Raw genomic sequence first — 24,902 nt, 5'->3', positions numbered from 1 at the left:
GCAGAGGACGCGGAGGATGCGGAAAATACGGAAACGAGGAGCAGGCAGGAGGCCCAGGGCAGTAGGGCCCTATCGGACCTCGACCTGCACCTGCCCAGAATCAGGGGGCGCTTCCAGCAGCACCTTTAGAGACCGGAGGGAGGCTGAAGGGAGGGGTGTTAGAGAGTGGGGTTCCCTAGAGAAGAGCAGCGCCTTTACTCTGCAAACGCCGAGGACGCGCAGCCAGAAGACCCCGGCTCCAGCCCTGGGAAGGGTTCCCACCGGCTGGGGAGCGTCTCAGTGAGCGAGGTCCTGGGGAGCTGTGTGGGAGAGGAGGAGGGGCGTCCAGATGACGTGCAGGGACTTCGCGCCCCGAGCCCCTGAGAGGCAAGGCGGGCGTCAGCTTGGGTGATGCTTGGACGACTCTAGCCGCGACTCGCCAAGTGTCCGGGAAAAGAGCACCGAGGGCCCCGCAGCTCCCCGAGCCGAAGCAAGCCTGGTTTCCACCGCAAAGGGTGGTCGAAGAATGACAAGTGTCCGGTGGCTGTGAGAAGGGCGACCGCTCGACGAGGGAGGGACCGATGGGCGAGGGCTGGACCAATGAGCGAAGGCTGGGCGAGGGAGGGACTAAAGCGGAAAAGATGTTTCTCCCAGGAATTTGAATGCCAAAGGGAAGGATATTTTTGTTTGACGTTTTATTTTGACATAATTTCGCAGCTACAGAAAAATTGCAAGAAGTGTACAAAGGATATCCATATATTCTTCACCTAGATTCACCAAATGTTAGAAATAAAGCCAGCCGCAGCAGCAATATTTATAATATCAAGGTTTATAAACGGAGTGTCCATTAGGAAAATAACTAGGTTATGTAGGCAATCATGTGTAAAACAAACTTAAAATTTTTAGTTGGCTCCCTACTATAAAGGTATTTTTATATACTTATTTCCATCGGTATCAGTTCATAGATTCTTATTTTATTCAAGGTTATAATCTATATCATTATTCATTTGAATCTCAAATTAACCCAGCTTGGGCTGGGCTCATTTGAAGGTTTTGATGAAGTGCATAAGAAATTTCCTTCTGCTTGCTAAGAAAAGTGATGGCCTAAGGATGCTTTCAAACAAATGCTCCCGCTTTGCGAGCAGGGAGTCAAACCCGGGGGGAAATCTTGGGGTCTCAGTTGAGTCCCCCACCTCACTGGTCTGAGAGCTCCAGGCTTAGGACCCCCAGTCCAAGCCACAGGTCCTGATAGGCTCCGTCCCCCGACGCCGCCACCCAATCCTGGGCTTTCCCCGCCTCTTTTGCAAGTCCTAGCCCCGCCTCCCAGCTCCGATTGGTCGGGCCGTTAGCTCAGCGCCGCGCGGGGAAAACCCGGAGAGGCCGAGTAAGCCCCACCAAAATGGGCTTTGCTGCGCATGCCCAACAGGAGCCAGCCTAGGCGTGCCTGGAGGCCGGCTCTCCAACGCGGTGGCGCGCGCTCCCGACGACCCACGAGACGGAGCGCGCGAGCACGGGGCTCGCTCCCAAGAGGGCAGGTAAGGGGCGGGGAGCAGGCCCCAGGGTTGCGATAACCTGCGGGGCCTGGTGCGCGAGGTTGATGCCTGCGGCTGTAGCGTTGGAAGCCAAAGGACCTGCCGCGGTTCAGTCGCCAGAGAGGGAGGGCCCCGCTGCAGTCGCCGCCCGGCTGGTGCCCGGTGAGGACGGGCCCCAGCGGGTCCAGGAGGGTCCAGGTCCAATGGCGTGGACGCGCCCCCGGCCGGGCTCTCTTGGGGGTCCCCAAGGGCTGCTGATGCTGCGGGGAGGGGTGTCCCTAGGCTCTGCGTCCCGGCGCTCAGACCACCTCCTGTCCTTCACCGGGATTCTCCTTTCTCTTCGCCTCTCCTTCCCCCAACCAACCCGACTCTGGGACCGAACTCTGACACCCCAAATCAAGGAATTCTACATTCGCCTGTCTCCCTGGCGGTATCCGCCTCACCGCGTACTGCCCCCACCCTGGCACCCAGCGCAGCCTCTTCCCATCTTTGTGGTTCTGGAGGTCCTAGTGACCTTGCACTTTTTACTGTTGTTACACCCCTCCTTCCACTTCTGATTATGTAGATTGTCCGCTGTGGCTTTCAAACTTTTTATTTCAACTTACATTGAGAAACGTTTTACGTGCAAACTCTGTGCCTGTAGATATAGATTGCTGAGAGATAAGTTTAAAGGGAGCTATTACCCTAACCTCACATGATGCAGCCCGAAGTACTCTACTTCAGTTCTGTTCTGTTCCGTTCTGTTCTGTTCTGTTCTGTTCTGTTCTTTCCACTCCAAAGGACTATTGCTAACCCATGAAATTGATTTCAAGAGCTAATGGGTGTGTAACCATGGTTGGAAAGCCTTGCTTTAACCATCTGTCCTTTGCTTCCTTTACTCCTTGCCTTTGGAGGATGCTGAGCTCCAATATAATCAGAGAATCATGTGTAATCTTAAAAAGGGTATATTTTATTATTTTGACATGTCTACATTTCAAGACCAAAACCATTTCCCGGACTTGATTTGAATTTTCTGGTTTGATTCAATCAGGTTTCTCTTGTTCCTCTTCCAAAAGCTCCTAGTCAGACTGGGGAAAGAGATAGTGTGTGAGGTTGGAGTTAGACTGTGGAGCATTTATAACAGAAATAGAGATGATTATGGTTGGAGAGAAAAATTATTAAAGTTGAGCTTTAGGAAGATTTACCTGCCGGCACTGCACTGCTGCATAGGGAGAACTGAGAGGTCCAGAAGCTAGAGGGGAAGACAGTGGGGAGGCAGTGGGGATCAAAGCCCTGAGGTGGTGTGCAGTGGAAGGCATGGAAGATGGCCAGATCAGGTAGCGAGAATGAGATTTGAGGACACATTAGGCCTGATAAGGAAGGAGTAAAAGTAGCTAAGATTCTGATGGGGAATTGGGGGTTTGGAGGTGGGGAGGGCTGTTGGCTGGAATTTCCCTTTCTGTAGCCTGTGCATCTCTAAGTTGTTTTGGAGCAGTGGTTCTCAGGAGACATTCACAATGTTGGTTGTCAGGACTTGGGGAGGGGGGTGCTCCTGGCATCTAGCAGGCAGAGGCCATAAATGCTGCTAAACATCCTTCATGGCACGGGACAGGCCCCACAACAAAAAGTTATCTGATACAAAATGCTGAGGTTGAGAAGCCCTGCTTTAGAATAGCAGTTCTTAATCTTTATTACTGCCACCTTCAAGCTCTCTGGGAAATAAGGCCTGTATTCACACTCAGAGACTATGCATATAATCACAGGAGGGTTCATGGGCCAGTCAGTGTGTACCTATAACCCACATAGCTCAATAGTGGGGGAGGGGAGGGGATAGCAGTTGAAATCATTCAGGAGTTTTTTCAAACATCGATACCCTTCTCTCCTCCCCTTCCACTATTCAGGACCCCTGTTAGAGCCTGGACAAAAAATTCATTGTTCTTGTGTGATGATTTACAGTTTATAGAAGAATTTCACATACAGTATCTCAATTGCCACTTTTCCTATTTCACAGGTAAAACCAGCCCGGAGAAGTGATGAGATTTGCCCCAGGTCTCCCATCCAGCAAGCCAGCTGTAAGGACCTGAACGTTGGCAGCTGACAATGGTGGTTGTTGCTCTCATGTATGAAGGTAATTCTGTTGATCCGCCATCAGCTGCCAAGCCAGGCTCTGCTTTCGAAGACCTTATTGATCAGGGCTTGGACCCCAGGGTGTCTGAGAGGTGCCTAACAGTTCATAATATTGCGTGTGTTGGGTATTGGGTTTACACTGTTGTGACCACCAGCAGGAGAGCACTATCAGAGCAGGCAGTCTCAAATTGCTCTGTACCTCAACTATGGGGGAGGGGAAAGAGGATAAGAGAGTGATGAACCATAAACTGTGAAGCCTTTGAACTTTCTCTTTACATCTGCCTGACTTAAAAACACTCCAGACACTCAATTAGTCTTTACTGAGTAAAAATTGAATGTTACAGAGTAAACACATTAGAGCCCAAGTATTTACCTCAAAACAATGACCTTGCAAAGTAAAAAATTTAAACCCACGTAGAATAAATATACATATATAACAAATAAAAGTTTCATATGATAATACTTTTATTATATGCAATGCAGATTGGTATAGGCTATGTAATTTTTTAAATTGCTGACTGGAACCCAAAGATGATGGGACCAATGACCAGGGCAATTTGAAAAGCAGAGCTTTAGACCAAAACGAAAGAAATAAAACTCTTTCATACAGGTATAAAATGAACATGTGTAAAGGCTTTCACTCAACTCATTAATCAAGGAACCAGTAAGATTTCACAACCAGTTTGCAATAGAACCCAAAGAAGATTCTAAAAGAGCATAGATCAGGAAAATGGAAATGATTGTGCCGATGGAGATAAAACTGGCTTTTTCCACAGTGGGAAGAATCATTTACATGGCTGTATTTACCTAGAGAGAGAGAATTTATTGTCTATGGACTAGATTATTTCTTATTGTTCTCAGTTCTTAGTTCTCATTATTCTCTACAATGGACAGAATTGTAAAAATAGCTCAAAGGCAATGAAAGGCTAGAATCATATAACCTGGAAGGATGTGTTTTAGAGAATGCATAGTTTCCATTGAAGAACAAATTTTCCTACAGTCTTATAATCTCAGTGAAGGATATTTTTGATCATGAAATAAGGCTGGTGTCATTAGAGTTGGCCTGATTATTTGTATAGATGCAGCAAGTATGTTAATTCACATATAGACCTTCTTAAGTTTGCTTTACTGGAAGTCTTCATAAGGAATCTCAGACCAGATTTTTAAAAGTCTGATATTTGCTCTCTTGAGGTACCAAAGCCATGCTGAGGAAATTCTCTCCACCAAATTTCACCTGTACTGCTTATAAATTTGGGCAAGTTCCTCTCTTCTTGATATCCCCCAAATACCCCAAGGTGTCTGAAACTTGGTAAATTGTTAAAGGATCATTTCAAAAAAAGATGAATTCATGATTCCCCCACAGATATAAAATAAACAGATGTTAATGATTTTGTTTAACACATTAACAAGGGAACCTGTACAGTGTGACAGATTTAAATGAGATAATGCATGTAAAACATTTCGTGTGGGGCCCAGCATAATGAAAACCTCAGATCCCTTTTAAGTTGGTCACTTAGTTGTGGGTCACCTATTTCTCAAGGACACCACCTGTTCCAGTGTTTCTCAAAGCATAGTCCATGGTCCACCAGTACCAGAGCTTCATGGGATAGTTGTTAAAAATCCAGATTCTTGAATCCCTCTCCAGAATTTTGAATGTGAAATCCAGGTGTTACTGCATGGGGTCATGTGAAATCTGGCATTGCCCCAGTGGCGTGAAGGGAGTCCTTGGTTCTTTCCCACTGACATAGTAAAGAATTACAGGTCACCGAGAATTAGAAAAAATAAGATGTATTGAAAGTACGTTTGAGAAGGAGACAGGCCATGCTAAGGAAGGCTACAGCCCTGTGGGATTTGGGAGGTGAAAAGATAGAGGTTAACGTACACTCCCAGGGAGGAGCAGGTTTTCAGTGGAGACACAGCTGTAACAGCACAGAAGTGAGAAAGTCTGTTTTTATTTGGGCTATGATGATAGGTTACAAGGGCGGTCCTATATGATTGGCATGTGAGGTCACCTTAACTGACACTTGACTGCTGTGTAACCCTTTGCCTACTGCGCATGAGCTTACCTAGAATTCAGTCTGTTATAATTAGATTCATGAACTTCCAGGCATAAGCATGATATTATAATGATGATATAACGAGGCTGAGGTTATGAGCAGGTTGGGGTAGTACTTTCTGCTCATGCATTTGTGGCTGGTTTAGCCGGCAGCTTTTACAACCTTTGTGCCTTAGGATTTAGGGTAATTCATACCCATAAAATGAGAGGTGTCCCTGGGAGATCTTTAAGGAAGGTCTTCAAGGGAGGTTTCTATAGTTGCAGAGCTGAGCCTTCGCTCCTGTCACTTATGCCTGCCTAACTACCTAACACAGGTACCTACACATTTATCAAGCGCTATGGGGTAATTCTTATGGAGACCAGAATTACGCATACAAATAATTGAAATAAAAGTTTTGTGAAAACTGTAATTATCCTCATAGATGCACTCTTTCTATTTCATTTTTTAAATGCCGGTCACAAGAGGTGGGGACGGCGGCAGTAAGCTGCCCTGGGCACTGTGGAATGTTGAGCAGACTCCTTGGCCCCACCCACCAGATGCTGGCAGTATGCCCCATCCCCCTAGCTGTGACAACCAAGAATGTCTCCGGACACTGCCAAATGTTTCCTGAGGGGCAACTAACCCTGACTGAGAACCGCCAGTCTTAACCCTCTACATCGATACCTATAGTCAGAACTGTTTTAACTTATTTTAAAAGTTTAGGCCCTGAAAGGAAACCCAGGAGGTTTGAATGTCGACTCTGTTCTTTATCGACCTGGCTCTTAGCCTAGGGGACCTAAGATTAAGCCTTAGATTCCTCCTCTGTAATATGAAATAACAGTAGACTCTAACTGATGAGGCTATTTGGAAGATAAAATGAAATAATGCACGCAAAGTCCTTAGAGTAGTGCCGGGCACATAGCTGCTATTTGGTCCTTTTGACTCTCGAAGGTTGTATCGGTCGACAGAAACTAAGATTTCAACTGGGAATTTCATTACTCTTCCTGGGGGTGGAAGAGCTGAGAAGCCAAAAATGGAATGGTGAGCACCCCAGAGATTAGCAGTGGCTAGATGCTGCCACCACAGCAAGGCTGGGGATCTAGGACAGCAGGCTGGGGACCCTGCCACGCTGGAGCAGACAGCACTGGTGGGGCCACGCCAGGCAGGTAACTGCAGGGACACCCTCCTTCCTCTACCCTCCAGTCTCCCACGGTGCCTCCCATTGGCCAGATCTTCTGGAAGCCACTATGATAAACTACAAAATAGCTGGTCTGAAAGGATGCATCAGTAAAGCTGACAACTTACTCTGAAGGCCTGACCGCAGCTTTGTGTATGTCTTCTGTGCATTCCTTCTGTAACTGGCATTTTTCTCTTTAAGCCTCGGCTGCTCAGGGCAAAGGGAGATGGCCAATTAGCTCTGAACCGACTGAGCCTGGGTTTAAGTCCTGGCTCTCACTAGCTGTGTGGTCTTGGACCACTCACTTCAGACCCCGAGCCTCAGTTTCCCCAGAAGCAGAGCAGGGGATGATGGTAACACTTGAAAGTGAGATTATTGGGTTATCGTACTGAAGGTGTGGCTGATGTCATAGGATTTTTGTTCCCAGCTAAGGTCCCAGCCGGAGGACCAAAAACACAGTATTCTCTCTCTTTTTCTCTTCACTCCCTCTCTCTCTCACTCCCACTCAGGATGTCTCTGAGTCACTAATTTTCTCTGTCAACTTCCATTGTGTCTATAAGTTTGAAACTTAGGTTTTCAAAAACCTTTTATTTTTAGTTAATTTTAAACTTTTTAAAATATTGCTAAAATAGTACAAAGAATTCCCATATACCCAGTTTTCCTGAATGTCAACATCTTACCTAACATTGTACAGTGATTAAATCCAAGAAATAAACATCAGTACAATATTATTAACCTAAACTATTAATCTTACTCGGATCTCACCAGCTTTTCCCTTAGCATCCTTTTTCTATTCTGGGATCCCACATTGCATTTAAATGTTGTGCCTCCTTAGGCTCCTCCAGTCTGTGACAGGTCCCCAGTTTTTCCTTGTCCTTGATGACCTTGACAGTTTTGAAGTGCCCCGGTCAGTTGTTTTGTAGACTGTTCTTCCATGTGGCTTAGATTAGAATGGAAGTGCACGGTTTGGGCAAGAATATCACAGAGATGATGGTGTCCTTCTCGGTGCCTCTTATCAAGGAGGTCATGAAGTTAGTGGGTTTGTTTACTGGTGAAGTTGACCTTGATCACTTAACCGGGTGTCTGCAGGATTTATCCACTGTCAAGTTACTATCTTTCCCTTTGTAGTTAGTAAATACCTCAGGGCAAATATCTTTGAGGCTATACAAGTCCCTCAACAGGGATTTTAATATACTTGATTTTTATTCATTTCTCTGTTCTTTTGTTTACATTACTTTTTATTTTCTTGTATGACATCATGTCATGTAGGAATATTCATTGCTTTTTCTGAGAGTTACAGAGTTAAAGAAAAATTACCAAGCGAGGAGAAACAGCTTATCTTTAAAGTATTTAATATTTTCCCACTATAAAAAGAGTTTATAAACATTGTAAACAATTTTGAAAAAACAGAAGAAATGTAAGGAAAAAATAAATCACTACTTTACTACTTTTAACATTTCGAGATATTTCTTCCTAGTTATTTAAGGTATTTTTAAGTCATGAATATATAAAATAAAGTTAGTCAATAAATAAAAAATATAATTGAAGTCAAGAAGAGATAGAAGAAAAGTGGATTGAAGGCCAGGTATAGTGTCAATGTCCATGTAATACTTCGGTTTTTAAAAAACACAAACAAACAAAAACCTTAACTTAGAAGAGATAGTCTTTGATGAATTTAAATGGATTCTGCTTTCTAGCTAATAAGTTTTGTAAATACAAAGATTTTTGGAATTCTTGAATTATTTTTGTGACATGTTCAAACTCCCAAATTCTTGTTTTGGAAACATTGTGCAGTACATTTAATTTATACCAAGAATGCGCAGTATATTCATTTTAAGGAGCAACATCGCCATCTTGTGTTCTTCTAGAGTATTGCTGCTGAGGGTTTAGATTGTGTTTTCCTAACTGCTATGGGTCTACATTTCATAATGCTTTAGTCCTTTACAAGGGCTCCCTCTGCTCTGCGGGTCTGGACTTCCCACTCTAACGTAGAATAAAATAGTAAACAACATATTGAACACAATGTGTGTACAACAGAAAATAAAGTGTATGTTAAAGGCACGAATATAAGAATGGAAATAGCTTTGCGTTTGAGTGGCAGAATTATGAGCGATTTATTAGTATTTTGTTCTTAACACTTTAAAAGTGTTTTCTATATAGTTTTTACAATACAATATTAGCAACTTACAAAATATTTCATTATATAACTCATGCCACTCCTCTCCTTTGATGAGGAAAGCAAGCCCAGGAGTGAGAAGCCTGTTTATGGTGTAGAAAACTGGTTGTCATGCAAGTGACCCTGCAAACCTGAGTCATATCTATGAAGGATTCTTTAAAAACAGCTTTATTGGGATATGATTCACATATGATACAATTCCACTATCTAAAATGAATAATTCAATGTTTTTAGTGTAGTCACAGAGTTGTGCAACCATCACTACAATTTTACATTTTCATTACGCCAAAAAGAACCCCACACCCCTTAGTATCACTCGTTAATCTCCTCCCCAGGCCTGTGCAACCACTAATCTGTTTTCTGTCTCTTACGGATTTGCCTGTTTTGGATGTTTCATATGAATGAGTCATACAATATGTGACTTTCGTGACTGACTTCTTTCACTCAGCATCATGTTTTCACGATTCATCCACATTGTAACGTGTGTCAGAACTTCATTCCTTTCTGTTGCTGAAGAAATGCCATAGTACAGATAGACTACATACAAGCCTGAGCAGGTGTTTCGGAGGGAGAAGATGGTTTATGGACCGACCGCCAAGCCAGTGCTAAGCCTGCATGGTGTCCAGAGAGGAGAATGGTGTCTGCAGAGTTGAGGGCCAGCTGGCCAGAAGGCTAGGATGAGAAGGAAGGGGTATTGGCTGCTATTGCAAAGTTGAACTATTAAGGGAAAGGGGCTTTTGTGAGGTTTTGTTTTAGGATATGGGAGACCTAAGAACCCTGATAGTCCAAATGCAAAGAACCAGCAGAGGCAGAGGGGTTTGACAACCAGAGAGAGCAGGACATGAATTGTGGAGAAAGGGCCCCCTTAGGTTAAAGGAAATGGATAGGGACACTTCATTTTCCAAATCAGGATAAAATATGTATGCCCTCTTTATTCAGACAGTGAAGAGTGGTAAGAGCTTACGAAGATATCTACCCCCAATGGATAAATTGTGAATCAGATAAAAATTGTAGAATTCCGAATCATGGAGAGATAACTTTAGTTAATCAGAAATCTGCATGTTTTTGGAGAACTTCCTTCACCGATGATGTTAGGTCAATGGGACATTACTACGTATAGTTCGTTACAGATTATTTTTTGCACGTGTGGCAAAATATACACAAAAATCTACAACTTTAATCATTTTTTAAGTATACAGTTCAGTGGAATTAAGTACATTCACATTGTTGTGCAAACATCACCACCATCCATCTTTTCATCAACTTAAACTGACACTCTGTGCTCATTATACAACTCCCCACCTCTTTCCCCACAACACCTGGCAACCACCATCTGACTTTCTGTCTCTATGAATTTGATCACTCTAGCTCCATCATGTAAGTGGAATCATTCAGCATTTACCCTTCTGTGACCGGCTTATTTCATGTTACAGACTGTTTAAACATAATTCTCATTTTCTGTCCTTTATACTTAATGTTTTTGTTCGTCTCACTGGATTATTAGTCCTTTAAACATGATTGTCTAAGGGATTTAACGTTTGTGTACCATGGCACCTGGAGTTCAAAAGCACTTTGATGTTGAATATTTCACAACCATGAGCATTATTTCAACCATCAAAAAGCCAAAACCCACGAGGTGCAGTCACTTGCCAAGAAGAACAGTTACTGCTGTGTAACAAATGATCCCCAATCTTACTGGCTTAAATCAACAGTAGTTTATTATTGATCAGGATTCCATGGGATGGCTTCACTGTTCCTCTACTGGTTTCCTTGGGCTGCTTCATGTGGCTACAAACAGCTGGAGGGTCTGCTGGTCTTCCTCCATGCCCGGCAGTGCTTCTGTCCCCTGCATGTGACCTCTCATACAGCTTTGTTCCCACACAGTCTCCAGGCCATATCCCAGGAGGTCAAGAACTTCCAAGCCCCCACAGCGTGTTTCTGTCACACTTAACAAGTCACACAGCAAGTGACCAACCTGAGCTGAAGGCCAGTCCACATTCAAGACCACAGTGCAAAGGCACCTGTTTACTTTAAGGGAGAATTTAGTCATTAAACAATCTACACTTTAAGGCACTTTAATGGATAAGAATGGGAACTGTCAAGGGAATCCAGATTCTAGTTCATTGCAATACCCAGGCATTTCCATACAGTGGTCAGTCATAGTTCAGAGTCTTTCATTGGAACTTTTCCCATATCCTTTTAGGCACATGGTCTTGAATTTAAACAGCAATTTTAGTTGAAAGGATCGGCAGTGTCTCCTGACTTGGGGTCCCATGACTCCGGGCCCCCTGACTCCGAGTACAGTTCCACGGAAATGCGGGCGGTTCTTTTCCATGCTGCCTCCCCGCTGGTCATGGACCTGTAGAAATGTGCATGCTGGCTGGATACTGACTGCACCGCCTTGGGTGGCCTGAGTTATCTGAAAGGCCTTCTGAGGAAGGGAGGGCGGCTTCTTTGTGCCCTTTTGCACCCAGTCGGTGGAAGCCGTGGGGAAGGCAGGAGAGCAGGCAGCTCGCCGGGCGTGGGGAGGACACGGGGTTGGAAAGGACAAGGGGTTGGAGATCGCGGCTTCCTTGAGTCCTGGGATCGCTGAGCCTGGGAGGTAGAGGGGCGGGCCGCAGGTGGAGGGACTTGCGCTAGGGCCAATCATTGTGGGGAGCGGCCTGTGGGCCTTCAGCCCTAACCCTTTCCTGCACCCAGCCATTCTGCCCCCGGAGGCCTCAGGATGTCTTGCTTCTGCGGGTCCCCACGTCCCCCGTGCCCCTGCCCTGCCACATCGCCCTGTGGGGCTAGGTGGGCAGGGCCAGGAAGGACCGAACGGGTGGAGCAGAGGTTGGCTTGTCCGGGAGCTGAACTGGGGTTAGGGGGATGACGCAGAAGGACAGGCGGGGGCTCCCAGCCAGATGTCCTGGTACCTAATGGATTTCCTTGGCTCTCGACCCTCAAGACTGGGCTTCCCTGCTGCCCAAGGCTGGGCGAGTGTGTGCTACTGGGGACGCTGTCGGGGATGCGTGGGCCCCGCGAATGGCCTGACCAGGCCTTGGTGATCTGAATGTGGGCCCCAGACCAGGAAACTTGCAAGAAGGAATGGGGAACCAGGAGGAATTTGGAACTGCATAACTTGAGACCGGGAGTGACAGCTCCCAGTGGGGAGACTGAAATGTGAGGGGAGCCTGCAGTCTTGTTTCTGGGCTATTACTGAGAGCTGGGAAAGACCACAAAGATCCTCATCCCTGCCCACTGACTAATCCCTCAAGAAGACAGAAAGACCACACTGCACTGATGCCCCTGGGCACAGGTTTCCAGGCCAGCCTGGCCCCCATAGTCCATCCTTTCTGCTTCTCCAATCCAGAAGCTGGGAAGCCCTCAGTGATGGAGGATTCTCCAGATACCTCTACGGCCCTGTCCCCATCCTGCTGAGGCAGCACCAGGACCAGCTCAGGCACAAGGTCGCTGCCCTCATGGGGCCCTAGCATCTCCTGATGCTGTGGGTAGGGTGGGGTGAGGAGTGGTGGCCTGGAACCCATGGCCTGGGATGAGGGCCAGATCTAGACATGAATCGAGAATCTCACCTCCTAGGGCCAAGCTTTCCCTCTGTGGTCTGCAGAATGTCAGAGTAAAGGGCACCAGGCATTCTAGGACGGTCAGTGACCTCAGCTCATGTCCCCGGTGCCTGTCTTGGATGCTTGGTGCTCAAGAGCACCAGTGACTGTTATCCTGGACCATGTACACCAGGTGTCATGTGGGGATGGGCTCTGGGTTCACTTGGACTGGACTCCCAGCTGTCACTTCACGGTTGTGTTGGTCGCCCCTACGTACCTCAGTGTCCTTATCTGTAAACTGGGTCAATAAGAATGATAAACTGTCATAACATGGAGCTGGAAGGTTAAATGGTAAAACCCATGAAACACTTGCCCCGTGCTCAGCACCTATGGGCCCTGGTTTGTAGTAACTAACAATTATCAGTACCTCAGTCCCCCAATAGTCCTCCCCACCAAGAGCCCTGTATTTAGCACATTTTATGCTCAGGGAAAGTGAGGTTTTGATGGGGGAGATAACATACCCAAGGCCACCAAGAGAGGAACCGGCTGAGCAGAAGCACCAGCCCAGGGTTCTCTAGCTCTTTTGAGGTCCTAGCCTAGGGCCCTGACTGCCCAACCTGCACCCCAGATCTATTTTCCTGAGCCCCAGACCCCAAGGCTTCTCCACTGACAGAGTTTTGCCTCCTCTCTTAGGACAGAGCCCTAGATTGCCAAGTTCCTTGCCAGCAAGGAGGAGACCTTATCCGCTGGTGCCTGAACGTGGCCTGGGAGACAGGCCGTTGGTCCCAGAATGCCCCTGCCTGAGCCCAGCGAGCAGGAGGGTGAGAGCGTGAAGGCCGGCCAGGAGCCGTCCCCTGAGTCCCCTGAGACAGGCACAGATGTGGTCCCCACAGCCCCCACGAAGCCCAAGGAATTCTCTAATCTGGTCCTGCTAACGACCTCTACTGAGAATGGGAATGGGGTGGGCGCTCAGCCCAAAGGAGTGCACTGTGTCATGTCCCTGGAGATGTCTGGCCCTGACACCCTGGCCAGGACCCTCCAGATCCTGCCAGCAGAGGAGCAGGGAGGGGCAGTCCAGCCAAGCCCCCAGGCCCCTGAGCAGAAACGCAACAAGCCAGACACAGGTGAGTTCCGGGCCTGCTGTCCCTGGCCCTGCATGCTCACACTCGGGCCCCCACACACTCCCCTTTCCAATGGGGTGACCTTGGCTATCCTATGCCTGCTCTGAGCCAAGCCTCCTTATCTCTAATTTTGACCCTGTCCTAGGCCGATATGATGATCCTCATCCCTGTGCACCCCCATCGTTCCCGTCCATATCTCTGGCCTCAAGTTTGCTCCACGTCAGCTAACCCAGCCCTCTCCTTGCCCTCAGCAGCCCCCACACCCCTGGAGTTCCTGAGGACCCCATTTGGGGGCCGCCTCCTGGTGCTTGAGTCCTTCCTGTACAAACAGGAGAAGGCCGTGGGGGACAAGGTGTACTGGAAGTGCCGAGAGCACACCGAGCTGGGCTGCCGGGGCCGGGCCATCACCCGAGGCCCGCGAGCCACAGTGATGCGGGACCACTGCCACCCACCTGATGAGAAGGGCCTAGAGGCCCGTCGCCAAAGACAGAAGCTGCCGAGCCCAGCCCTGCCGGAAGGCTTGGGGGGTCCTGATGGCCCTGGAGACAGAGTGGAGGAGCCACTCGGGGTGGGCCCATGGCTGTGCCCAGAGGAGCCAGAGCCCGCCCCTGGGCTGGTGCTGAGCAAGCCAGCCCCAGAGGAGGATGAGGGGCTGCGAGCCCTGTCACTGCTAAGATTGCCTCCCAAGAAACGCCCAACACTGGGGATTGGTGAGTGCCCCCAACCCCGCTCCACTCTGGGACAGGAAGGAACCTTCAGACCCTTTTCTGTACCCAAAGAGAAATGATTTTTTAAATGTGCTTGAAGTCAAAATGACTTTAAGACTATCAAGGTGTCCCAGTAATCATTAAGCCCATAGATTAGAACTAGAGCTCCTGAACCAGTGGTTCCAGGTCCTTCTGGAATTCTTTGATGCAGCAGGATCCAGTATGGGGCTCGGAAACATGAGTTTTAACAGGCTCCATGTAATTCTGGTAACCCATGAAGTTTGGGGAGTTTGGCCTCGTGGGAGAGTCTTCAGCTTTGGCTCTCAGGTTCAAGTTCCAGCCCAACCTCACGTAGCTGGGTAGCTTCAGAACGTTTGCTGAACTTCTAGAGTTTCAGGCACTTTGTCCTAAGATGGGTGATAGCCTAGATGTCAGGGAGATTCGGCATGTGACTCCTGGGAAGTGCTGAGCACTGGCCCAGCATGTGGTGGTGCTGAGTAACCAGTAGATGAAATCTTTGAATCTTCCTGCAGTTTTTGTTACCAGTAACTAGGAGGTGGGCTTGGTCCCAAAGGCATTTGTTGCCTTCTGACCCGGAAAGGATTCAAGGACTCAAGGCTGAAGGATTTAAGGCAGCTACTGGGGCAGGGTGAGGGAGAGGGACTTACTTTACCCTGTGTATCTTTTGGTACCATTTGTATTTTATGGTATGTGCATGTATTACTCTAAAATTAAATAAGATTTTTAAACAAACCCTAAGAAAAAGTATGACCAGGAGTGACTGAGTGCATAGGCTGTGGAGTCAGAGCCAGCCTGGCCCTTCCAGGTATGTGACTTTGGACGTGGCCTCCTCACTGACCCTCAGGAGTGATACCGCACCTCCCGCTTGGGTCGCGGGGTCAGGGGGACGCATTCAGTAACGTACATGCTTGACCACGTGCTTCACTGGCCTTACCTCCTGGCCTCCTCCCCTTCGCTGCCTGGTTCCTTTTCCAGGAGAATGCCCGTCCCTGGAGTTCCTGAGGACCTGTTATGGGGGCAGCTTCCTGGTACATGAGTCATTCCTATACAAGCGGGAGAAGGCCGTGGGGGACAAAGTATACTGGACGTGCCGGGATCATGCATTGCATGGCTGCCGCAGCCGGGCTATCACCCAGGGCACACGGGTGACTGTGATGCGTGGCCATTGCCACTCACCTGATGTGGAGGGCCTGCAGGCCCGGCGGCAGCAGGAAAAGGCCATGGAGACACTGAAGGCCAGGCCAGGCGGCCCTGGGGGCCAAGTGGACAAGCTGCTCCGAGGTGTGGACAGTCTGCTCTACCACAGGGGGCCCGGCACCCTGACTCTTACCAGGGCCAGGCCCAGAAAGCATGCAAAGCCCCAGGCCCTACAGGGATCCCCTGCTGAGGACCAGGACAAGGAGCTGGGTGAGTCTTCCATCCCCACTGGCCACAGGGGGGAGCTAGGGGAAAGGAACTCAAGTCTTCCTGAGGGTGGGGAGGTAGGAGGGGGTGGCATTAGTGCTAGCCCAGCTTCCCCTCTTCCAACCACCTCCCCCTTTCTCCCCAGGAGGACCTGAGTTCCTGAGGACCCCCCTGGGGGGCAGCTTCCTGGTGCACGAGTCCTTCCTCTACAGGCGGGAGAAGGCTGCTGGCGAGAAGGTGTACTGGACGTGCCGGGACCAGGCCCGCATGGGCTGCCGCAGCCGAGCCATCACCCAGGGCCAGCGGGTGACCGTGATGCGTGGCCACTGCCACCCACCCGACCTTGGGGGCCTGGAGGCCCTGAGGCAGCGGGAGAGACGCCCTGGTACAGCCCAGTGGGGAAGTTCAGGTAGGACGGCGAGTGGGCCTCAGGGATAGGAGGAGATCCAGACAGCCAGTCAGTCTTTCCCTCTTGACCCCCCATACTCCCCAGCAACACCCGCCTCTTCCTTACTGGGAGCACTCTGGGAGGAGATTCAGCCCTCTCTCCTCTTGCTCTTCCCTTCCCTCACCCCTTCCTCACCCACCTCACCACATTCCCGGACTGGACTCCAGAATAGGCTGGTCCCCCTCACTCAGATGGTGATCCTCACTTTTCTGCTCAGACCAGCCCGAGCTGCCCGGAAATCTCTGCAGCACTTGATCATCCCAGGCTCCCTGTCCTCCTCCTCCTTCTTCCTTGTTTTTCTTAAGAATTTATAGGAGTTATAGAGAAAGTGAATTGCATATGGCATTTTCTCATTTTTACAGTGTTAGTAGATAATACAGTGCCTAGGAACAAGCACACCCTACACACCAAGTGGTTAAAGGACAGAGGGTGATATTTTCAGGTGGTCAACTAACTACTTCTCTCCTCCAGCTCTTCTCCATGAATATCTATCATCGTCCCTTGGGGAACCCTGACGAAGGTCACATCCCCTCTCTTTTCATCTTTGTCCACTTGGTCAGCCCCACAGGGCCTGATGTTTGGACTCTCAAAGTCACAAGAACATAAATGTCCCTGTTCTCATCTTGCTAAGAAAAGCAGCTTCAGCCCAGTCTTCTCTACTTACCCGGCTCTTCATTCATGTCCATGAGACACCTGCCTCTCCTTCAGGGGGGCCCAGTCCTACAATTTTTGGAGTCATCTGAGTCACCTTTAGACCCTTTTTGGCCCTAAAGTTCTCTCAAACTTGAGATCTCTGATTTTATTTCCTTCTGACTCTCTTTATTCCATTTCCATGTAACTTCTGAGTACATGGAGATAAAACCATAAGGCACGTGGTGGCTCCGCCCTGTCCTCACCCCCAACTCCCACCCCGAATAACCACTCTGAGCTCCTTCCCTTGTTTCTTAGGGTAGCTGCTGCCCCTATTTCTTAAAACATGCTTCTACTGCCGTCAACTGGTTCCTTAATCTCTTGTTGACTTCCGATGAAAGTAAGGATTCAGTTATTACACACTGCCTCCATCTTCTTAATGCAATTACCAAAGTTTGTTCGTTCGTTTGTTTGTTTTTTATTTTAGGCGAGGCAACCCTTGGTTGACCTCACAGATTGCAAGGACCTTGTCATCTTACAATCCCTTATTTATTTTTTATGCCTACAACATCTGGTCTTCCTAGGTGGTCTCCCATCCAAGTACTAACCAGGCCTGACCCTGCTTAGCTTCCAAGATCAGACGGGATCAGGCTTGTTCAGGGTGGCATGGCTGTAGACTATTTTTGTTTTATTACAAAAATCTGCTCATGGCTGAGCCGGGAATACACTGCACTTGTTTCCTCCTCACACAGCTCTTTGTTTTCTGGGCAGTACAGCAGCCGCTGGCTCAGCCTGGAGTTCCGTGTGCCCATCGCTTCTCTTCCTCATACGTCAAGTCAACCCAGCAGACGACAGCTCCAGGCTTTGCTCCTGCCTCCCCATCTCCCCAAGGTCCCCTGGCTGGAACCCATGTCTCTGGGCCTCTCTTTCTCTTGCTTGGTTTACCCTCTTGTCTTGCAAAGTCCCTCCTCTCCTCACTCCCTGAGTCCCTGGAGGCCACACTGTTGAGATCATGGGTGTCTGAAGGTGTCTTGATGATGGAGACATGGCTGTTGGTGGAGCTCCAGGTTATAAATCCTTCTTCCATGGTTGTTTGGTCTCTGTTCTGGAATGACCCACAGCTTTCTGAAGACCGATCCTATGCATGTGATGGGTGTTGGCTTGGAGTTTTAGGGCCATGTCTGAGTCCCTGGGCTGGTCAGAGCGCACAGGAGAAACCTTCCACAGTGGTCTAAGCCTGGCTGCCGGAAGGAAAATGAGCAAGAAGTGTCACTTTCCGGATACAGATTTCCACTTTCTCCTCCCCCAGGTACAGACATCCTTATCTCATTGCACTTCATACAAACAACCCACATCTAGGCCCCCTGTGTAGGGTTGCCCTGGACCCCGCCTTCAGAGAGACCTCTGGCCTCCCAGACTCAGCTACTGGACTCCACTGTCCTCAATGGCTTCCCCTCCAGGGTCGTTTGCCAAATCTGTGACCACAAGCCCTCCCCACAACCTCCCCGCCAGCCTCTACCATTCTGTCAGCATCTCTTGCTATGCTGTTGTCTCCTCCTTATTCCAAATTTTCTGGCCTGGTGCTCTGTGCCTTCATCATTCCTAAGGGGACATTTTCATTGGGTTCAAGAGGAGCAGAAATATGTCACAAGGTCACCTAGCTGGATTCTACAGCCAGATACCCTCACCTGACCCCCACTCGCTCCAGGACGGTCTCAACCCCATGGTTTCTGCTGCTGTCCACTGCACCGACAGACTTCTCAGTCTGTCTCCAGCTCCTCTGTGTGGTCCCTGTGCCTGGACAGAGGGAAGGGGGTCCTCTGGGCAGAAGGATGTGGCCACTGCCCTCTCAACACATCCAAGATGTGACCCATGCCACTGCTTGCCTCCTCCTGCTGCCCTCAGGTCAAATCCCTTTCTAGCCTGGCTCCCAGGGGAGTCCACACTTCTGCAGCTCGCTGCCAGCTGCTCACAATACACCTAACATAACACCCATTTAACTTTTGATTGCTTGTCCCCCAGAGGGGCCATCACTTATTTCTCCGACTCAGCAGGGACCACACAGCCCTGTGCGTATGTACCCTGTTGTAGGAACCTGGGATAAGCAAGCGGATATAGCAAAGACGTTCCCTTCAAAGGTACCATGAGGTGGAGGAACAGCCCTCTGCCTTCAGAGGACTCCATCTCACCAGTCTCCTGCCTCTCTTCCCTGCCAAGCTCAGGAGAGGCCAGGAGCTGAGGCCAGGCTGGGTTTGGAGCTGGGGGAGGGTCTGTGTCCTGGGCTCCACGGCTGGCTCACTTTAAGGAAGTGGCTGCAGTGTGGGGGTGGGGCCAGCAGGGGGTCACTCCAGGAGCCTTGCTGCTCTGGCTTTAAGAACAAGACCCCTACGCACCTCACTGTTCTGCTCCAAGGCCTGGGCTCCAGGCTCTCCTACCCCTAACTACCTCCTCCGTTTCTCCCCAGGAGGCCCTGAGTTCCTGAAGACCCCCCTAGGGGGCAGCTTCCTGGTACACGAGTCTTTCCTCTACAGGCGGGAGAAGGCTGCTGGTGAGAAGGTGTACTGGACGTGCAGGGACCAGGCCCGCATGGGCTGCCGCAGCCGGGCCATCACTCAGGGACAGCGGGTGATGGTGATGCGTAGGCATTGCCACCCACCTGACCTTGGGGGCCTGGAAGCCCTGAGGCAGCGCGAGCAGTTCCCCAGCCCAGCCCAGAGGGAAGGCTCAGGTATGGGCAGGCTGGATCCTGGTCTCCCTGTTCCCTGTCAGTCCCCCTGGGCCAGCCCCAGAACACAGGCTGGAGGCTGCCTGCTAAGACCTTCTACCCATGATTCATTTCCAGTGGGGTCCAGCCTTGCCCATTGGTCTGTCTGCCTGGGCTGTAAGCTCCCTGAGAGCAGAGGCTATGTCTGAGCTCCACACTCAGGGTGCTGGTCCCAGTCTGGGATGGGCTGTCAGCGGGAGAAACCCACTCAGACCACTGGAGAAAAGGGGGTGGGAATGGGGGTGGCATTATCGGCAGCTACAGGAAGTGCTCAGCACCCATTTATGGGGCAATGTACCTACCTTGGGGACCCTTTCTCTCCCCTCCCTGGGTATGTCTTGTATCTGTTTCCTTCTATCTCCTCTCTCCCTCCCCATCCTACCCCCCAGTTCTCTCTGGTCACTGCAACCCCAATATTGCATGGCCTTCTAGTTAAGGTTCTTAAAAGTCTCGAGAGAGAGTTGTTTGGTTGCCAGCTGGCCAAGGGGAGGGTGGACAGGTAGCTAGAAGGCCCCTGATGCAAAAGGTCCAGACCAGCCATGGGCTTCCCAGAATGTTCTAGCCCAGCACCTGCCCTTGGGCATTTGCCAGCAAGCAAGGAGTCCCAGCCAAGTCAGGAGAGGCCTGCAGGAAACTCAGGGTTTGGGTGGCTGAAGGGCCAACCTCCCTCGGCAGCACCTGATCCCTTAGAGACAGCCGTTCTGCACTCGAGGGTGTCAGGGCTGTGGTCCCTGGGCTGGCGACTTGAGCTTTAGTCCTCAGGGCCCTGCAGCACAGGCGGGGTGAGGGCAGTGACCGGAGTGAATCCTTGTGGTGATGGGGGCAGGGATAATACAGCTTCCTGGCTGGGGCAGGCTGGTAGGACAAAGAAAACAGCATCTATCCCCTGGCACCCAGGCTCCAGCCCTTGCTTCCAAGGCCTGGCCCAGGTACCCTACTCATGGGTCGCATTTCCTCCAGGAACCCTCCAGCCTCTGGAGTTTCTTAGGACTTCCCTTGGGGGGAAGTTCCTGGTATACGAGTCCTTCCTCTACCGAAAGGAGAAAGCCGCAGGCGAGAAGGTGTACTGGATGTGCCGTGACCAGTCCCGGCTGGGCTGCCGCAGCCGGGCCATCACCCAAGGCCAGCAGGTGACCGTGATGCGCAGCCACTGCCACCTGCCCGACCTGGCAGGCCTGGAGGCCCTGAGGCAGCGGGAGCGGCTCCCCAGCACAGCCCGGCAGGAAGACCCAGGTACAGACAGACGGGAATGGGGCGCAGCAGTGGGGTACAAAAGGACTGTGGGGATCTTGGTCTCAGCCAGTCCATGGTTCAGACACCTTGGGGGACAGGCACCATCTGGAGAGTTTTGTGCCCTGGCCTTTCTGACTTTCCAGAGTTTTCTATCTGTCCTCTCTACTGGCTCCTTCTAAAACAAACCTAAACCCACCTAAATCTGTCTCATCCTTAAAAACAAACTACTGTTTTCTCTTTCTTTTATTCTAAGAGGTCTTAACTTTTTATAGGTTGTAGTCTCTTTTGAAAATCTGATTAAAAAAATAGACCACTCCAAAGAATGTTCTAATGTGTGTGCATATGCACACACACACGCATGTAAAGTTTTGCAAATAATAACTGTATTGAAGTGAAATAGGTTCCCATCACATAAACAGAATATAAAACCAGTCTTTAGAAAGTACTGTGGGCGTCATATTAATTTATGTAAATATTAAGGGCCACATCTTATAAAATACAAACATGAATCTAAGTTGTATAAAACAACTAAAAGAAACTTGATTTCTGCCTAAAACAAAAAAGGAGATTTCCATGAGAAAGCCACTGTTTTGGTTAAACAGGAAGTGGAAGTTGTGAGATGCCTTTGGCATGGTAAAGGCAGATTATTTTTGATATCTGATTGATTCTCAATATTTGATGACAAGGGCTGCAGACTGACTCTTAGGATCTCAAGTAGTTTATTTTACCAGGCACAGGTAGTTCAGGGTGTCCCAAAGACTCTTCAAATCAGTGTCATTCTGCCTGGCTTTCTTTATCCTTGAGGCCTTGCGGTCATCATTACAAGGCGTGTGCCATTGGCTCTAGCAGCCCTAACAAGAAAATAATTATTAATCCATGTTTTCCATTTTTTTCCTCAGAAAATATAGAACATCTGCCTAAAGTTCAACTGTGCTTTACAACTTGTTCTCCTGAAAGCCAGCAAATTAATGGGTAATTGTATTAGTTATCTAATGATGCATCACAAATAACCCCAAAACTTAGTGGCTTGGAATGACAAATATTTACTGTCTCCCATGTGAGTCAAGATTTAAGGAGTGGTTGGGCTGATTCTGTCTCTCATGAGATTGAAGAAAATATGTCAGCTGGGCTATAGTCTTCTGAAGGCTTGAGTGGCCCATTCACTCACATGGCTGTGGGCTGGAGGACTTAGTTCCTCACCATATAGACCCCTCCCTAGGGCTGCTTGAGTGTCCTCAAACATGACAGCTATCTTCTTCCAAAATGAGTGATCCGAGAGAGAGAGAATAGAACAAGGAAATGGCCAACAATAGCAGAGTCCATTCTTCTCAAGCACATATGAAACATTCTCCAGGACAGACCATATCTCAGCCACGAAACAAGACTCCGTAAATTTAAAAGACTGAAATCATACAGGGTGTATTATCTGACCACAGTGAAATGAAACCGGAAAGCAGTGAGAGAAAGAAATTTGGGAAACTCATGAAAATGTGAAAATTAAACAACACTCTCCTAAATAACCAATGACTCAAAGAAGAAATTACAAGGGAAATTAGAAAACACTTTGAAATGAACAAAATGGAGACAGCATACCAAAACTTAGGGGATGCAGCCAAGCAGCACTTAGAGGGAAATTTATATCTGTAAATATTTACATTAAAAAAAGAAAAAAGATCTCAAACCAATAACTTAAACTTACATGTTAAGATACTACAAAAAGAGAAAAGTAAACTAAAGCAAGTAGAAGGAAGGAAATGATAAAAATAAGAATAGAAATTAGTCAAATAGAGAAAATTAATAACATCGAAAGTTGGTTTTTGGAAAGGATCAATAAAATTGACAAACCTTTAGTTAGATTGAACCAAAAATATTTTTTAAAAATAAAGAAGACTCAAATTATTAAAATCAAGACTGGAAGATTGAACATTACTACCTACCCCACAGGAAAAAAAAAAGTTTATAAAGGAGTACTATGAACGATGCCATTAGGTAACTTAGATAACTTAGATGCATTTATCTAAGTAAAAAAATTCCCAGGAAGACAAGCTACCAAAACTGATTCAAGAAAAAATAGAAAATCTGAATAGATCTATTATAAGAAATTGAATTAGTAATTTTAAAACTTCCTACCAAAAAAAAAAAAAAAAAAAGCCCAGGCCCAGATGAATGACTTCATTGGTGACTTCTACCAAACATTTAAAGAAGAATTAACACTGATTCTTCTCAAACTTTTCCCAAAAATATAAGAGGAAGGGGAGGACTTTAGGGTAGTGAAAATGTTTTTAAAGGGCTTGCGGTGATGTTTGCACAACTCTGTGAATATACTACACTTTATATGGGCTAACCATATGGTATGTGAATTACAGCTCAATAAAGCAATTTTAAAAATAAAAGGAAGGAATCCACAATGACTTTATGACCAATGTCACACCCCTTCCTCCTACTTTACTCTGTTCATCAGAAGCCAGTCACCACGTTCAGCTCACACTCAAGGGAGAGGACTTAGGTTCTTCCACTTGGAAGGAGAAGTATCAAGGAATTTGCAAACATTTTCTAAACCCATCACAGTAATACAGGAGGACACTGTGTTTCTTGACAAAGAATCTTGAAAAAGCCCAGCAACTTCCAGAGCAGGAGATGGGACTTCTCAGGCATGTTGGTATTTCCTCCCAGGATTTGCTAGTGTAGGAAGCTGGAAATTCTCAAATTATATAGCAATGGAACAATCTCACATTTTAAAGGAATTGATATGATGTATCTATATGTGTATATTAAAAATGATCTGTTTGATGGTTTTCTCTAGAGAAAAGGATTACAGGAATCCTTAACTTCCTATGTTATCTATTTCCATCATGTTTGGATTTTTATACTGAATATGTGTTTCTTTGTAATCAGGAAGGTCAAAGACATAAAACCCAACAGCGAGTCCCAGTGAGGCCAATCTCCTCTCCAACTCCAGCAAAGGAACCTTGTGTGTTACTAGCAGCAAGGATGCTCTGTGTCCATATGAGATCCCAGTGCTTCCCACCTGGTTAGCTGCTGCTGGACAAAATCTCTCTTTCACTCTTTCAAAAGCATCGACGACCTTTGCACTTCCTCAAGAGGCCTCCCAGGAGGAATACCCTGATGATGTCTTTGTGCGGGCAAAGCGAAAAAGAGCACTGGGAGCTGGCGGCTTGCAGGTGTGCGTGATGTGGAGAAGGCCTGACTTCTGAAAGAACTGAAGAAGCATCTTTTCTCAAAGTCACTCTTCCCTGCTCTGCCACCCTGAGCCACAAACACCTTTCCATTTTCAGAGCACACGACTTTGCCAAAGGACTTTCCAGTTGGGTATGGCCCTGCTTTGGCCAAAGCACGCTTGGGAAGTTCCTGTTTCTTGTAGCTGAGCTGAGCTGCTCTACGTAGCTCCAGTAGCCCACGTGTTTTCTGGACAGATGCTAGGTGGGCCTTTGTGCCCCTTGGCCACCTGCTGCTGGGGCATGGCCATCCCTTACAGAAACAGAGCAGGTCAAACCAGAGGCCCCACTACACTCTTCGACTTTCTGTCCCTCACTGTTTTCCAACTTAAATTAAACCCAGTGTCCATGATCCTCACAGCAGGTGTCGGTTCTGGCAATGAGAGCCAGTCCAGATGTCTGCAGGAAGCCACACTGAGCAGATTCTACCTAGCTGAGGCCAGCCGTGTCCTGGATCACAAGGAGAGGCAGACCCAGAAGGCAGTGGAGGCACATCCCTTTCTCTAGTCTGGTAGTACGGCAGAGAGCTTGCCTAACAGGTCCAAGAAAAGCAGGCTAATGTCCCCAGGAACTCCAGAGGCTGCTGCTTGCTAACAAAGCCTCGTCCTCAACAGCAAGGCTCCTTGCCCCCACCCTATAATTGCAGAGGAAGCGCACATGACAGGCTCCCTCCTGCCAAGCTGGCCACAGAGTCTGCCATCTACCTATGGGACAGTGACACCTCAGGTGTGCCCTACTGTCCCTCAGCTTATCCATTTCCTCCAATAAAACTTTTATATCTCACCACGTA

At 48.3% G+C, this 24,902-nt stretch overlaps 1 protein-coding gene and 1 pseudogene across 6 annotated transcripts; one reads left to right on the top strand and one right to left on the bottom strand.

The window, feature by feature from the left end:
* Window positions 1–1,351: 1,351 nt before the first annotated feature.
* Window positions 1,352–24,902, top strand: FLYWCH1 (FLYWCH-type zinc finger 1). 6 transcript variants are annotated; one of them, XM_015591128.2, is made up of 11 exons: window positions 1,352–1,514; window positions 3,502–3,618; window positions 12,359–12,455; window positions 13,242–13,672; window positions 13,921–14,379; window positions 15,373–15,804; window positions 15,947–16,210; window positions 19,344–19,607; window positions 20,604–20,876; window positions 21,776–21,848; window positions 23,772–24,902. In XM_015591128.2, exons 4-11 carry the CDS (start codon window positions 13,339–13,341, stop codon window positions 23,809–23,811), a joined length of 2,139 nt encoding a protein of 712 aa, XP_015446614.1. In that variant the 5' UTR covers window positions 1,352–1,514; window positions 3,502–3,618; window positions 12,359–12,455; window positions 13,242–13,338; the 3' UTR covers window positions 23,812–24,902. The 6 variants fall into 6 exon arrangements, with proteins under 6 accessions (XP_015446614.1, XP_015446615.1, XP_015446616.1 ...); XM_015591129.2 differs by lacking the exon at window positions 12,359–12,455 and having other exon boundaries at window positions 13,924–14,379; XM_015591130.2 differs by lacking the exon at window positions 12,359–12,455 and having other exon boundaries at window positions 23,776–24,902.
* On the bottom strand, window positions 17,439–17,557 carry LOC112481679 (annotated as a pseudogene).

The sequence above is a fragment of the Pteropus alecto genome, unplaced genomic scaffold, assembly GCF_000325575.1.
Source record: "Pteropus alecto unplaced genomic scaffold, ASM32557v1 scaffold44, whole genome shotgun sequence".
Taxonomy (NCBI): Eukaryota; Metazoa; Chordata; class Mammalia; order Chiroptera; family Pteropodidae; genus Pteropus; species Pteropus alecto.
This window is presented reverse-complemented; position numbering and strand designations above follow the sequence as displayed.